Source organism: Rhinolophus hipposideros (genome assembly GCF_964194185.1).
Source record: "Rhinolophus hipposideros genome assembly, chromosome: 8".
NCBI lineage: Eukaryota > Metazoa > Chordata > Mammalia > Chiroptera > Rhinolophidae > Rhinolophus > Rhinolophus hipposideros.
The window spans coordinates 48,398,206-48,412,779 of record NC_138054.1 but is presented as its reverse complement, the minus strand read 5'-3'; the positions used below and the strand labels follow the sequence as shown (position 1 = coordinate 48,412,779).

At 33.8% G+C, this 14,574-nt stretch overlaps 1 protein-coding gene across 5 annotated transcripts in view; it reads left to right on the top strand.

Moving 5' to 3' along the window:
• The window catches only part of RAVER2 (ribonucleoprotein, PTB binding 2), a 73,894-nt gene that overhangs the window by 21,261 nt on the left and 38,059 nt on the right, over positions 1-14,574 (top strand). For all 5 annotated transcript variants that reach the window (XM_081055917.1, XM_081055915.1, XM_081055918.1 and 2 more), the window contains exons 3-5: positions 1,892-2,361; positions 5,113-5,304; positions 8,407-8,533. In XM_081055917.1, coding sequence (XP_080912043.1) covers positions 1,892-2,361; positions 5,113-5,304; positions 8,407-8,533 — 789 coding nt within the window. The remainder of the gene's footprint in view (positions 1-1,891; positions 2,362-5,112; positions 5,305-8,406; positions 8,534-14,574) is intronic.

Genomic DNA, 14,574 nt, shown 5'->3' with positions numbered 1-14,574 from the left:
TCCAAGTGGACAATTTCAGAGGCAGCATGTGATTCACTGCTCGTCCTTTCTGCCAAAGTAATTGAGGAAGATCATAGAACCTCGTTTAATTTAGGTCCTGGAGTGACCATGATGAGCAAAACCTCCTTCCTTCCTGTCCTCTTTTCAGCATAGACTATGCAGCATGGACAACCACCAAAAACCCTTTTGTTTTGTTAAGCCATTGAGATTGTGGAACTGTGTTTTAGTTACTACCATATCTTGACTAATATCTGTAATTTTATTGTATGTAATTAATAGTGGTGTTCTCCATGTTTTTTAAAAACTTTACATAAATGGTATTCTGCTGTATGTTTCATTTAGCAACTTGCTTTTTGTTTTCTAACTCAACCTTGTTTTCAGATCTTTCCAGGTTGATACACAGGTTAGCGCAAAAGTAATTGCAGTTTTTGCAATTATTTTTAACCTTTTAAACCACAGTTACTTTTGCACCAACCTAATAGTTTCCGTTTATTGATTTAAACTACTACAGATTATTGTGTCTTGTGAATTTATCACCATTGATAAATCTATCCATTACTGATAGGCATTTAGGAAGCTTTAACTTTTCCAGTGTTTCAATTGATGCTGCAATGAATATCCTTTTACTTCTCTTTTAATATACATGTGTGACTCTTTGCCTACAATTACTGGGTCGTATGTCATGTACTATTTCAATGTTACTAAATATTGACAAAGGGATTAGAGGTAACAGTCTTCACAGCTCGCACAGGGCCAGGTACAGTGAGTGTTATTCCCATCAGTTAGGATGATAAACTTCATAATTCAGGGTACATCAAGGAAAGTATTCAGAAGAGTCTTGTCTCAAGAGTGGAGAAAATTAACTCTAGGCTAATGAGGCTCTGGTCTTACCTAACAAAATGTGAAAGCGAGACCAGAAATGGCCAAGCTCTTTCCTAGTAACTTAACCACATCCCTAGAACAAAACTCCAGAATCGTTATAGAAATAAATCATATAGAAGTATACTGTTGTAATGTTCTTAGACTCTATTAATTATCTGGTTCTTCAAGCACCACCATAATTACTGAAATCCAAGGCAACATCATTTAATATTATTATTGAGTTTATTTGTTGTATTATTTTACTGGATGATTTAGGGTTTATAGTATACATCTAACTTATCAGTTTATAATCAAGTGATGTTGACCACTTCTTATAGAGCCTAAGAACTTGACAACAGTATACTTCCATTTATTCCCTCCCAGCCTTTGTATTGTTGTTGTTATATTTTAATTCTACATGTGTTATAACCACCACAATATTGTGTTATTATTTTCACTCCAGTCAATTATCTTTTAAAGAGATTTAAATATTAAGGAAAACAGTCTTTACCAACATAATAACCATATCTGGTATTCTTCATCTTTTGGTGTAGATACAGATTTCCATCAAGTGCCATTTCCTTCCTGCTTAAAGAATTCCTTAGACATTATTTATAATGCAGGTCTGATGGTGAAGAATCCTTTCAGCTTTTAGGTGACTGAGAAAATATCTTTATTTCACTCTCATTCTTGAAGATATTTTTGGTGGGTGAATAATTCTATGTTGTTACAGAATATTTTAGTATTTTATAGGGGAATTCCTAATATAATTTCTATATTTTTAATTGAAGCTACTGGTCATAATGTTACTTAGTGGGTGTGTCAGCATTAAAAAACAATGAAATGGAATAGAAAATATCAGAGTGTATTGCATATGGTAGGAGTATTAACTTCCTGATACTTTTATTTCAAGTGTGTGTGTGTGTGTGTGAACAGAGTCAGACATAAAATGTATTTCTTATCATGAGTCATAGTTTAAGAAATTTGAAAACACTGGCTTACAAAAGTCATTTATTTTATTGTCTTCCAGCTTTTGTTACCTTATTGAATGGGGAACAAGCCCAGAATGCAATTCAGACGTTCCATCAATATTCTTTTCGAGGAAAAGACTTAATAGTCCAGCTCCAGCCAACAGATGCTTTGCTGTGTATTACCAACTTGCCCACTTCTTTTACCTTAGAAGAGTTTGAAGAACTTGTTCGCGCTTATGGAAACATCGAGAGATGTTTTCTGGTCTACAGTGAAGTTACTGGCCATTCCAAAGGCTATGGATTTGTAGAATACATGAAAAAGGACTTTGCTGCAAAGGCCAGATTGGAGCTATTGGGCAAACAGTTGGGAACCTCAGTCCTCTTTGCACAGTGGATGGATGTTAATCTGTTGGCCGCAGAGCTCATTCATTCGAAGTGCCTTTGTGTAGATAAACTCCCTGGTGGCTACAGGGATTCAGAGGAACTGTTGCAATTTTTTTCCACTATCCATAAACCTGTGTTTTGCCAGGTATGTATTCATAAGATACCATTTGAACTATTTAAAAATATCTGCATATGTATCTATTCTGCATGTACTCACCAATGTATTATACCTATGTGAATGTCACAGTGGACAATCTAATTCTGCTTTAGTCTGTAATGAAGACTTTAATATCATGGGAAATTTTAAATTGATTCCTTTCGTTGATGGGCCAAACTAGACTGTTACATAGTTAAGTGTGTCTTAGCAAATCCGTTGTTTATTCACCTTCTCATTTCATCCATTCATTAAACCATTCATCCATTCATCCATTCGTCCATTCGTCCATCCAAATTTTACTTATCACGTTCTCTGTGCCAGACACTATTGCTAGGTGTCAGAAATATAGATAATAGAAAGATACTCTCTCAGTACACCTCACAATTTTGTAGAAGAGACTGACAAATAATTGTAAATCATGTATAAAGAGTAATATAATGGAAGATAGAAAAGTATAATAAAGTTTAACAGGAACATATAATTTTATCTTAATGGGGTCGTGGTAAGTGAGACACTTAGGGAAGATCCTGAAAACCGACAATAGTGGTAAGAATTTTCAAGCACTTTATCATAGTAAAATTTAATATATTCTACTAACTAGATAAAAATGCATACTACATATAACTTCTTCTGTTACAGATGTTTGATAGCAACTGATGAACTCTTTCTCTCTTGCTTCCCTTCTCTTCTTACCTCCCAACCCCACCCCTTTTCTTTAATCATATATTTTTTGAGTCTCTACTTTTTGAGTGGAGACTACTCTATTTTTTGAGTAGAGACTCAAAAAATAGGAAGCAGTAGGAAGTTTGGAGTTGGAGATATATACATATGTATGTGATTAATGCCACCATCTTACTTTGTCTTAAATTTCCATCTCTCCAATCCCAATATAATAAGCATCAAAGAAACCATCCAAGAGCTTTATAAAATTTTATGACAAATTTTTTATCAAATCTTTGCTGTTATTGCAAGTTGATTATCTTATCAATATGTTATTTTTGGTACCAGGGATTGTATAGTGAATGCATATGTAATTCTTTGTAGCTTTAATGGAGGCCTTTGAAAGAAATATGAGGGGAAAAGCCATTTATCACAAAAATTGTATTTGAATTGTTTGAATTATGAATCCCAGAGTTGAAGGGACTTGAGAGGTTATCTAGTCTAGCTTGCCATCTCGTAAAAAAATGTTTGCTACAGTATTTGTGAGTGACCATTTAGCTTCTGTTAAAATATTTCAAAGTAATGGAACATTAACTAGATCACAAGTCAGACCATTTATATATTTGAATGGCTCTCATATCGAACTGAAATAATCTTCTCTAAAACTACTGACGCTGTGGACTTAGATGATTTGGTCTTTTGAAAGACCTACAGTGATATCGTAATTTACATAGGATGAAAGTTATCATGATGAACCTGGAATAGCAAATGTTTTAAAAATATTAGTAAAAACAACTTTATGAGGCCGTTATCAGTGGATCTGTTACATTCAGGCTCTCTTGCTTGGTAGGTTGACCTAGATAGACTATACTGAAGACACATTCTTTTACTTTGTGATCAAAAGAGACTGATGGCTTAAAATCTGATTTTAAGATCTGGTTTGGATTACAAGAGGAATGGGGTTGCAGGAGAAATGTTTGGAAGAGGTAGATGTTTTCCCTTTCGCACATGTGATTGGAAAAAGCTTTATGGAGAAAAAGACATTTGAGGGCAGTTTTAAAGAGAGGGAATAATGTGAAGGAAAAATAGAAATTCGGTCTAACTATACAAGAAAGGAAAAGGAAGTTAAGCATGAAAAATAAGAGAAAAGAAAACTAGAAATTATTTAATTGCAATATTAACTAATGAGGTGCCAAATCCAAATAGAAGTATTGTAGATGTCTCTTCTCAAAGACATACAAAGTTGAATTTTATCTCATTTATCACTTTGTAGGTGCATATTTAGACATGTTTATGATAATTTAGACGTCTTCAAAACTTAGAAACTTTTTAGTGTCTTATTTTGTTCTTGTTTTTGCTCTTTGTAGTCTTTACAGTTCCAGGATTTCAGTATCTTCCTTTACATTCTTACAGGAAATAAGTTGAGTTCTACATTTGGAAATAAATTGAGTTCTACATTTGGAAATAAATTGGAAATAAATTGAGTTCTACATTTTAGGAGTTTATTTAGAAATAAAGGTTGCGAGTTTCATATGGTATTTTAATAAACCTAGAGCATAATTTTCCCAAATAAGGTTTGCTTTGGTATACTTGACGAAATTCCTGAGATCTGCTTAAAATATTGAAATAAAAGTTGAATATGGTTCCTCCTACCGTTCTTGTCTTGATACAAATTTTGTTTTACATAGATAATGTGGTCAAATAATTGTTTCAGTATGTTTCATTGTCCCATGTTTCTGGTGAATGTAAAGAAAGTTTTAATTATTGTAACCCCATATTTTCTTATAAATTATCGCTTACATATATTTCTTATAATATAGGGAATATTATCATTGGGGCTTTCACTATTAAAATTAGAAAATCAAAGAATTGAAAAGAAATGACAGACTTGTTTATCACCCTGTCTTCCAGAAGCACTGTATCTAAGTAACGAGTCAACTTTGATTTTTAGAGAGAAAGAACATTGTTTTCACCGGTGTCATGCTCTATGTTTGTTCTTGAATTTGCAAGTCATATACTGTACATAAATATTTCTACCTAAATAATAGAATTCCCTTTTAACCCAATGTATTGCATCAGCTTGCACAGGATGAAGGTAGCTACGTGGGTGGCTTTGCGGTGGTTGAATATCACAGTGCAGAGCATGCCGAGGAGGTTCAGCACGCAGCTGTCGGTATGACCATCAAGGGAAGCAAAGTCCAAGTTTCCTTCTGCGCCCCAGGAGCACCAGGGCGAAGTACGTTAGCGGCATTGATAGCAGCTCAACGTGTGGTAAGTTTGTTGTTCTTTGTTAGCGTAGAGAAAAATCCTAATACTCTTTTAACCGATTCCAACTAACGGTCCATTGATTGGGCCTTCATTGCATTCCCATTGCATAAAAGCATTCTTCTTTTTAAAAAATTGGCAAATGGTATCTCGGTCAAATCAAGCCAAGAGTCATTACAAAAGAAGACACTGTGTTTAGTCCAGTGTATTTATCTTAGGAAATTTTTTGAAGGGATTTTATTCATTCAGCAAATATTTGAGTTCCTGTTGTGTTCTAAATTTTCAGTGGAACATGCCTCTTTTCAACATGTTGATAAGTATCCATTACACAAGTAGAGGAAGATTTGTGCTTCATTTTTGCTCACATGGCACACTGGAGCTACTTCTCTTGTAATTGTCTCCTTATTCCTCTCTTTACTTCTCTGGTCTGGAATAGTCTCTACTGACTGAGACTATTCCTTCCTCACAGTTCTTACTCCTAGCACTTAGCATAGTAAATATTGGTTGGTTAAATGAAGGAAGGAATACATGTTTGAAGGGATCAGGGAAGACTTCATGACAAAGGTAATATTTGAGTGTGACATTAAAGAATGATTTCGAAACGTGTTCATGGGGGTGGAGAATAGGATTGCCAGATGCAGATTTTGCATGAGACAGAGTTAAGTTAAAAAGTTATTCGTTGTTTATCTGAAACCCAGATTTAATTGGGTGCCCTGTATTTTTACATGCTAAATCTGGCAGCCCTAAGGAGAGAGAGTGAGTGGTCAAATTCTAGGTAGAACAAAACCTTTCAAGCAGTAGTATGACGTGAATTTGCGTGCCTGAAGATTGGTAAGTCGTCTAGGTGGACTGAGTGTATAAAGGGATGTCTGATGAAATGGTCAATTGATGCCAAATCAGGGAACACTATTGAGCACTCAAAGAAATTAGATTGAATTCGATGAACTGTGGAGAATTTATTGCCTATCCGTGATTACTTCCACGCATATATTTTTGGTCCAAACTAATCTAAGCACTAAACCTATATTTCCAAATGATTATTAGAATTCTTCCTTTATATTATATAAATAGTTCCAATCTCAACATCTCCAAAAGAAAACTAATTTTCTCTGGGACTTGCTTTTCTATATTCTGTAATATCTATATATAACATCAGTTCATCTGCACTAAAACTATCTGAACCCAAAACTCAGGTAATCATCATTGGTTTCCCTCACCCAGTCCCCAAATCTAAATGTCAAAAATATTAACAAATCCTTCAGTTGTACCTCCATTGATGTTTCTTAAATCTTTGAGACTTGTCAGCATCTTTGTTACTTTACTCAGGATCTCATCTTTTCTCACCTTGGTGATTAGAATAACCCCCATGTCATCACCATATCATTAGTCTTTTCCATTTCTGACCATCTTCCCTAGTGCCACAAGAATGATCTTTCTCATCCTCAAATCAAATTATGTCATTCTCTTGCTTAATATTCTTTAACGCCTGCATAAGTTCAAATTTTTTCGCATAGCATTCATGGTCCTTCATGATCAGATATCAATGATAGTGAGAAATCTTAAATTTTTCTGTCTCACAAGTAATGTAGGTTCATTTTTTGTAGGTTCTTGGTACATGTTGTTTATCAAGTTTTCTGAATAAAAAAAATCATAAATAGGTACTGAACTTTGTAAGAGTATTTTTATAACTATTGAGATAATTATGGGATTTCTCTCTGTATTTAGTAATGTGCTGAATCATGTTGATATATTTTCTAGTGTTGAACCATCCTTGTGTTATAAACCCTAATTAATAATGAGTTTTTTCCTAATGCATTGTATTGATTAGATATTATTTTATTTGGCATATGTGCAAATGTGCTCATAAGTGAAAAATGCTTAAATTTTTTGTACCATCCTTATTTAATTTTGGAATCAAGAAAACACTGACCATATTAAATGATTGAAGTGTTGTTTCTTCTCATGTTTTTTTCCCCCATTACTATTTTTTTCAATTACAGTTGACATTCAGTATTATTTTATATTAGTTTCAGGTATATAGCGTAGTCATTAGACACTTACATAATTTATGAAGTGATCCCCCGATTAGTCTAATATTCACCTGGCACTATATGTAGTTATTACAATGTTATTGACTATATTCCCTATGCTGTACTTAACATCTCTGTTCCTATTTTGTAACTACCAATTTGTAAATACTTCTTAATCCCTTCACCTTTTTCACCCTGCTGTTTTCTCTCCTTGTGCTGGCCAAGAAAACCATGATCCTCCTGGGGCAACGTGGAGGAGCCACATAGTTACACACCTAAAAAGCCCTTCCCCAAACCATCCTGTCTGTGGATCCAGGCTCTGTCACGCTCTCTGCTGATGTCTGCCTCCAGGCTGGGACCCACTGCCTTCTATCCATCCAGGGATTTTTCATAAGTTTTGTGTCACGTTCTTAGATCCATCACCCTATCCCTCTCAACTTCATGGTATCTGGGTTTGGAGAGGAATTCCAGTTGTATTATCAATTCTCCATTTTTTCATGACTAGAAGTTCATAGTTTTCCTCTTATACCACGATACTAATATTCTCATGTATTAGGCTGATTTTTAAAACTGAGAACAATTTCTCAGTTTTAGGAAGCTACCCACTTACAGTTCATCTTTGACTCATAATAGGGTTTAAATTAATGAAATAAAGACCTTTATTAGGAGAAAATTTTGATTTGTCAGGCTCACATTATTACACTTTAGATCAGCATTATAGTAAGGCTCTTCTATGGTATCAGAGTATTCATATTGTGTCAAGTTGTCTTCTAGCTAATAAATTCAGATCCCCTTGGCATCTTCCTACTTGTACAAAGAGATTTATCTTACTATTCCTCTTAAAGCCAATTTGTATTTAACTGAGACATTCTATGAGGATTTCAGTATATGCGATATGGTAGCATATCTTAACATTATAATTAGGAACTGGTAGAATGTACACAACAAATATATAATATAAAGCAAATTGTGTTTATCATAAAATAGATCTTATCAGATGAATAACAATTTCTGGAACAAAGCCTTTAAAATTTCATCTTGCGTATTCTAATATTTTCTATTTCTGTGTTTATTGAAGATGCACAGTAACCACAAGGGCTTACTTCCAGAGCCAAATCCTGTACAAATTATGAAGAGTTTAAATAACCCAGCCATGTTACAAGTTCTTCTACAACCCCAGCTCTGCGGGCGAGCTGTTAAACCAGGTAAGCGCCAGGTGCATCGATTAAATGTAGAACGTTGATATGAAGTCAACCGCTGTTTTGCATGAAAACAAACATTGAAATTAGTCCAAAAATATAAATTTTCTAGGACTTATCAATGGATTTTAATTAATGATCTGAGGTGATAATATATTTTGACTAATTTTTGTAGATATAATTTGCTTATGTGTTCCTCATATTTTTTATGTATTTTTTTTATCATGAACAAATATGAAATATTAAACCTTCAGTTTAGTTCCTAGTTGATATGAATTTATTGACCAGTGTAGAATTAACACACTACACTATTTTAGACTATATCAACAAGGGTTGTGATATTCTTTTATGTAATATTTTTAGCAGAATTACTTTGTTGGAAAGGGCTAAAGACCTGTTTCCGCTTTGCTTACTTTTTTTGTTGTAAAATTGTTTCACTTTGTAGAAAATGACAAAAACAGTATTATTTTGTAAGCATTATGGAAATCTTTGTAGTATTGGTATACATTACATATTTATTTAATATGCTTTCTCTGATAAGAGTTTGCTTACCTTCTGAAGTGCACAACTGTACATACACAAAACGTATATTTAAGCATTAGGAGGAAATGGATTCCTAAGTTTTAGAGTAAAAATACTCAGAGTAAATATGTCTATTCAGTTTCAACACCAACTTGTCTAACACCAGCTAGTGGAGTGCAACTCAGTTCTAGCACTAACTCGCCAGAGTTAGCACTTACGCCGACAGTTCAGGGCTTACTCCCCAACACATCTGCCCGTGCTTCACACACTAGCCACAAGTTCAGGGGGTCCCCAGGCCACCTACACTTCTGACCAACTGGCTATAAATGTGAGGGTTCCTACAACCCCCTCAGGTTGGATAATGTGCTAGAATAACTCATAGAACTTAGGTAAGCACTATACTTATGATTACAGTTTTATTATAAAGGATGTAAGCCACACGAAGAGACACTTGAGAGCTAGGTCTGGGAGGTCCTCAACACAGAGTTTTTATGTTCTTTCCCCATGGAATCAGGGCACGTTACCTTCCTAGGACATCAGTGTATGCACCACCCTTCAGTAGTTCAGGATCTCTACTGAACTAAGTGTGATGTCCAGATTTTTTTGTTGGGGTTTTACTGAGTAGGCATGATTATTGTCTATGTTATTGAACTCAATCTCCAGTCCCCTTCCTCTCTCCGGAGGTTGGGAGGTCTGGCTGATATCACATGGCTTAACGCCCCAATGCTCTAATCACATGGCTGAGCTTCCTGGTATGACCAGCCCCCATTCAGAAGCTACTTAGGAGCCCACATTGAGCCAACCTTGTTAGCATAACAAAGATACTCCTGTTCCTGGGGAAATTCCAAAGATTTCCTTCCATGAACCAGGATCAAGGACCAGTTAAATTCTTTATTATACAACATTCCTGTTCAGTACTTCATATATTCATCAATTATTTGTGTGGAATAAGCATCTTTAGAGGTTTTCTGGCTCAGTCTATTATGCAATCAGATATCTCTTCTACAATTTTAATGGTGTAGAGATATCCTTCTTATGTCTTGGCTACTTGACGCACAAGAAGCTCATTATTTCCCAAGGCAAATTTGACGACTTTAATTACTAGAACGTTTTTTCCTCATATTAGATGGTAATTCCTATAACATTTAGCTGCTTATTATAGTTCTCACTCTGAAGAAACACGGAATAAATCTATTTCTTCTTTCATAAGAAAAACCTTCTAATACTTGAAGACAACATGAAACATTAGTCATCTTTAGTTTTTTTCCTGTCTTCTGTTCTCCAGATCAGTGGTCTCTTTTTATTTATTTTTTGACTATGCACTCTCATCAGTGAAATAAATTTTGAGCAGAGCTAATATATACAGTATATGTATCAATTACACATCAATTATAAAAATGCACCCTTGTCAACTCGTATGTGAAGAAATTATAAAGCTTAGTATTTTTATTTTTAAGATGAAAGTAAATATAAGTAACAGACTTAGTGTTTTCCTTTTATACCTTTTACACTGCTTCGGAGACCATAGTTCTGTATTTGACTTTCCATAACATGTCATAGGATATATCTCTTTAGATTCTCCCATGAGTTGTCCTCTTGTAGATAAAGCCCAGGCTTTCTGGCTTGTCCTGGAATGTGGTGTACACAGGCATGCTCATGTCCCATAGAAGGGATCTGATCAGCACAAAATGCAGTGGGATTTCCTTCCTCTGATCATTATAGTTCTATCAATGCACTCCAAGACTGTATTAGTGTTTAAAGAAGTATATCACACTCTTGGGTCTTTTAGAAAGCATCCTCCCCACCTTTGGACTCTGGGCCATCTTTAGTAACTCCTTTCCAATGTTATTTTTGTCTTTTCTTTTTATTTAAGAATATATATTCTCTACTCTCCTTTCTTCTCAAATTGATGTATGGCCATACCAGGTCATGCTTCTTTATTTTAGTGCTACTTTCACAATTTTAAGTAAGATGTTTCACTATTACACTGATGGAAACATTATTTCACCAAGCATGGCATTTTCTTTTTGTGGAGTGGTAAGGGAAGAGGATTAAATCTATGTCACTTAAACACACGCCAAGCTTCTGGAGGATGTGTGGTTTCTTGGTGTTCAGGAAAGACAAAGTGTCTTGTTAATCAGTTCTATTTATTTTCCCTTTACTTTGTCTTGTACTATATCTCAACCAGATCCCTTACCATACCCTGAACAGAGAGGCCTCTGAGCAAACTAAAATAATTGTTATATAGTACATATATAACATATGTTTATACTCCTGCCCTACTTCCTTCTCAGTATTTCATTTTTAAATAAGTGACACATATTTACTTGTTTATTGTTTGTCTCTCCCTCTGGAAAGAAAGCTCCATAATGGCAAAGTTTATGTCTTGTTCATCTCAAGCACCTAGAACAAAAATGCTGTTTATAGTGAAAGGCCCTTAAATATTTATTGATTAAACCCCTTCCTTTACCTCTCCATTCATACCTTATACATACCTTGTTACTCACATACGGTCTAGTCTAAATTCCTAACTACTGTTCTTGTCTGCCTTCTTCTCTATCTAATTTAATCTACATACTATCATCAGAATGATTTTCCTCCCAGAATTATACTGATTGTTATTCTGACCATACTAATCCTTTGTCTTCAATCCAGACCTTTTAACTACCCTAAAAAATAAAACAGGATGTAAATATTCTAGACTTCTTTTATTTTTTTTCTAGACTTCTTTTTTTATGTATATGTATGTGTGTGTGTATATATATGTATATTTTAAACAAGTGTGCAATTACTTATAGTTTAAATTGTATTTTTAACATCTTTATTGAGGTATACTGATGCACATTAATCTGCACGTATTTGAAGTGTATAACTGATAAGTTTTGACATATATATACACCTATGAAATTATCACCACAATCAAAATAATGAACTTACTCATTACTCTCAAAAGTTCCCTTTTGCCCCTTTGTAATCCACTCTTCCCCCACCCCCCAGGAAACCACTGATTTGCTTTCTTTCACTAAAGAGGGGTTTGTAGTTTTTAGAAATTTATGTAAATGGAATCGTACAGTATTACAGTTTGGCTTCTTTCAGTCAGCTTATTATTTTGAGATTCATCCATGTTCCTGCATGTGTCAGTAGTTTTTTTCCTTGTTAATGGTGTATGCCACTCCACAATTTGCAGATTAATTGATTTGTTGATGAACGTTTAGGTTATTTCCAGGTTTAGGTCATTAGATATAAAATTGCAATGAATATTCATATGCTAGTCTTCATATAGGCTTATACTTTTATTTCTCTTGGGTATATATCTAGTTGTGGAATGGCTAAGTCACGTGACAGATTTATGTTTAAGTTTTGAGAAACTCTCCCAATGTGATTGAACCATTTTGCATTCTTACTGTCAGTGTCCAGGGTTCCATTTTGCTCAGTATTCTCACCACCAATTCATACGTTTGTCCTTTAATTTTAGCCCTTCTATTGGGAATATAGTGCTATCTCACTGCAGTTTTAATTGGAATATCCTTTTTGACTAATGATTTTGAACATCTTTTAATGGGCTATTTTTGCCATCTTTACATATTCTTTGTTAATATTGCTTTTAAAATATTTTGCAAATGTTAAATTGAAATGTTAAATTGAATTGTTTATATTCTTCTTAAGTTGTAAGGGCTCTTTATTCTAGATGCAAGTTCTCTCTTGAATATATGGGTTTGCAAATATTTTCTTACATTCTGTAGATTATCCTTTTATTTTCTTAACAGGAAAGAGCAAAGTTTATTATTTTTACAAAGTCCAACTTATTATTTTCTTTTATAATTTGTACTTGTGTCATATTTAAGAAATCTACCAAATTCAAGATCACTAAGATATCGCCTATGTTTTCTTCGAGAAGTTTTATAATTTTACCTCTTGAACGTTTAGATCTGTAATCCATTTCGAGTTAATTTTTGTTTATGGTGTGAGGTAAAGATGCAGGTTAATTGTTGTTTTACAGTTATTCCAGCATCATTTGTTAAAGAGGGTTATCATTTTCCTATGAATTTCTTGACACCTTTTTCAAAATTCAGTTGACCATGTATGTATGGCTTTATCTCTGGACTCTATTCGATTGCATTGATCTAAATGCCAGTCTTTATACCAGTGATAAATTGTCCTGATAAATGTAGTTTTATGATAAGCCCTGAAATCAGTTAATGTAAGTCCTCCAACTTTACTCTTCTTTTCCAATTTGTTTTGCTTATTCTAGGTTCTTTGTATTTAAAATCAGCTTTTTGATTTCTATGAAAAATGTCTGCTGGGAATTTGATTGCCATTGAGTTGACTCTACTAATTTGGGCAGAATTGACAACAATTTTGAAGCTGAGCCACATACTTGTATATGGTATACCTCTGAATTTATTTAGGTCTTCTTTAATTTCTCTCAGGAATATTTTGTTGTTTTCAGGGTACAAATCTTACACATATTTTGTCAGATGTGTTCATAGTACTTTACGTTTTTTGATACTATTTTAAATGGTATTGCATTTTAAATTTCAATTTCCTATTGCTTATTACTAGCATATAAAAGTACAGTTGATTTTTTATATTTATCTTGTATCTTGCAACATTGCTTATTATTTCTAGTATATTTTGTCCTTAGGATTTTCTATATGGACAATCATGTCATCTTCAAATAAACACAATTTTTTTCTTCCTTTCCAATATGTATTCCTTTTTTTTCTTTTCCTTGCTTTCTTGTTATAGGTAGAAATACCAGCATAATTTGTGCATTGAACTGGTCAGAGTGAATATTCTTGTCTTGTTCTTATGAAGAAAGCATTTATTCTTTTATTATTATTAAATATTATGTTAGCTATAGTTTTGGGTTTTTTTTTAACAGATTTTATTTTCCAAACTGGGGACTTTCCCTTCTATTCCTTTATTGCTGAGAAATTTTACCACGATTATTGCTGGAATTTATCCATTGCTTTTCTCCACTTACTGATACGATCATACGTGGTGGGTTTTTTATTTGTTGGATTTTTTTTTGGTCTGTTAACATGATGAATTATATGTTGATTGATTTTTAAAGGTTAAACCATCCTTTCATTCCTAGGGTAAACCTCAGTTGGTCACGATGTATTATAATTCTTTGTATTTATTCTTGACTGATAGTGTTGTTCAAGTCTTCTATATCCTTACTAATTTTCTGTCAACTTATTCTATTAATTATTGTGAGGGAGGGATGGGGCATAGTGGGAAATCTAGCCAAGAGCTAAGGGTAAAGAGCAGCTACACATGAGACTGTGGACATTTCCAGAGTGTTTAGATTTTAGTTGTTGTTTTAAACTGGGAAATACTGTATTCAGTAAAAGCTGTGAAAACTATATTTTAATGTTTTATAACAAAACACAGTGATTTCTGAAAGAGGAAGTGGTGTTGAAATTTCAAACTGTAATTGTAAATTTGTCTACCTTTCAATTCTAGAAATTTTTGCTTTATATATACTGAAGCTTTGTTACTGGTACAGAGACATTTAA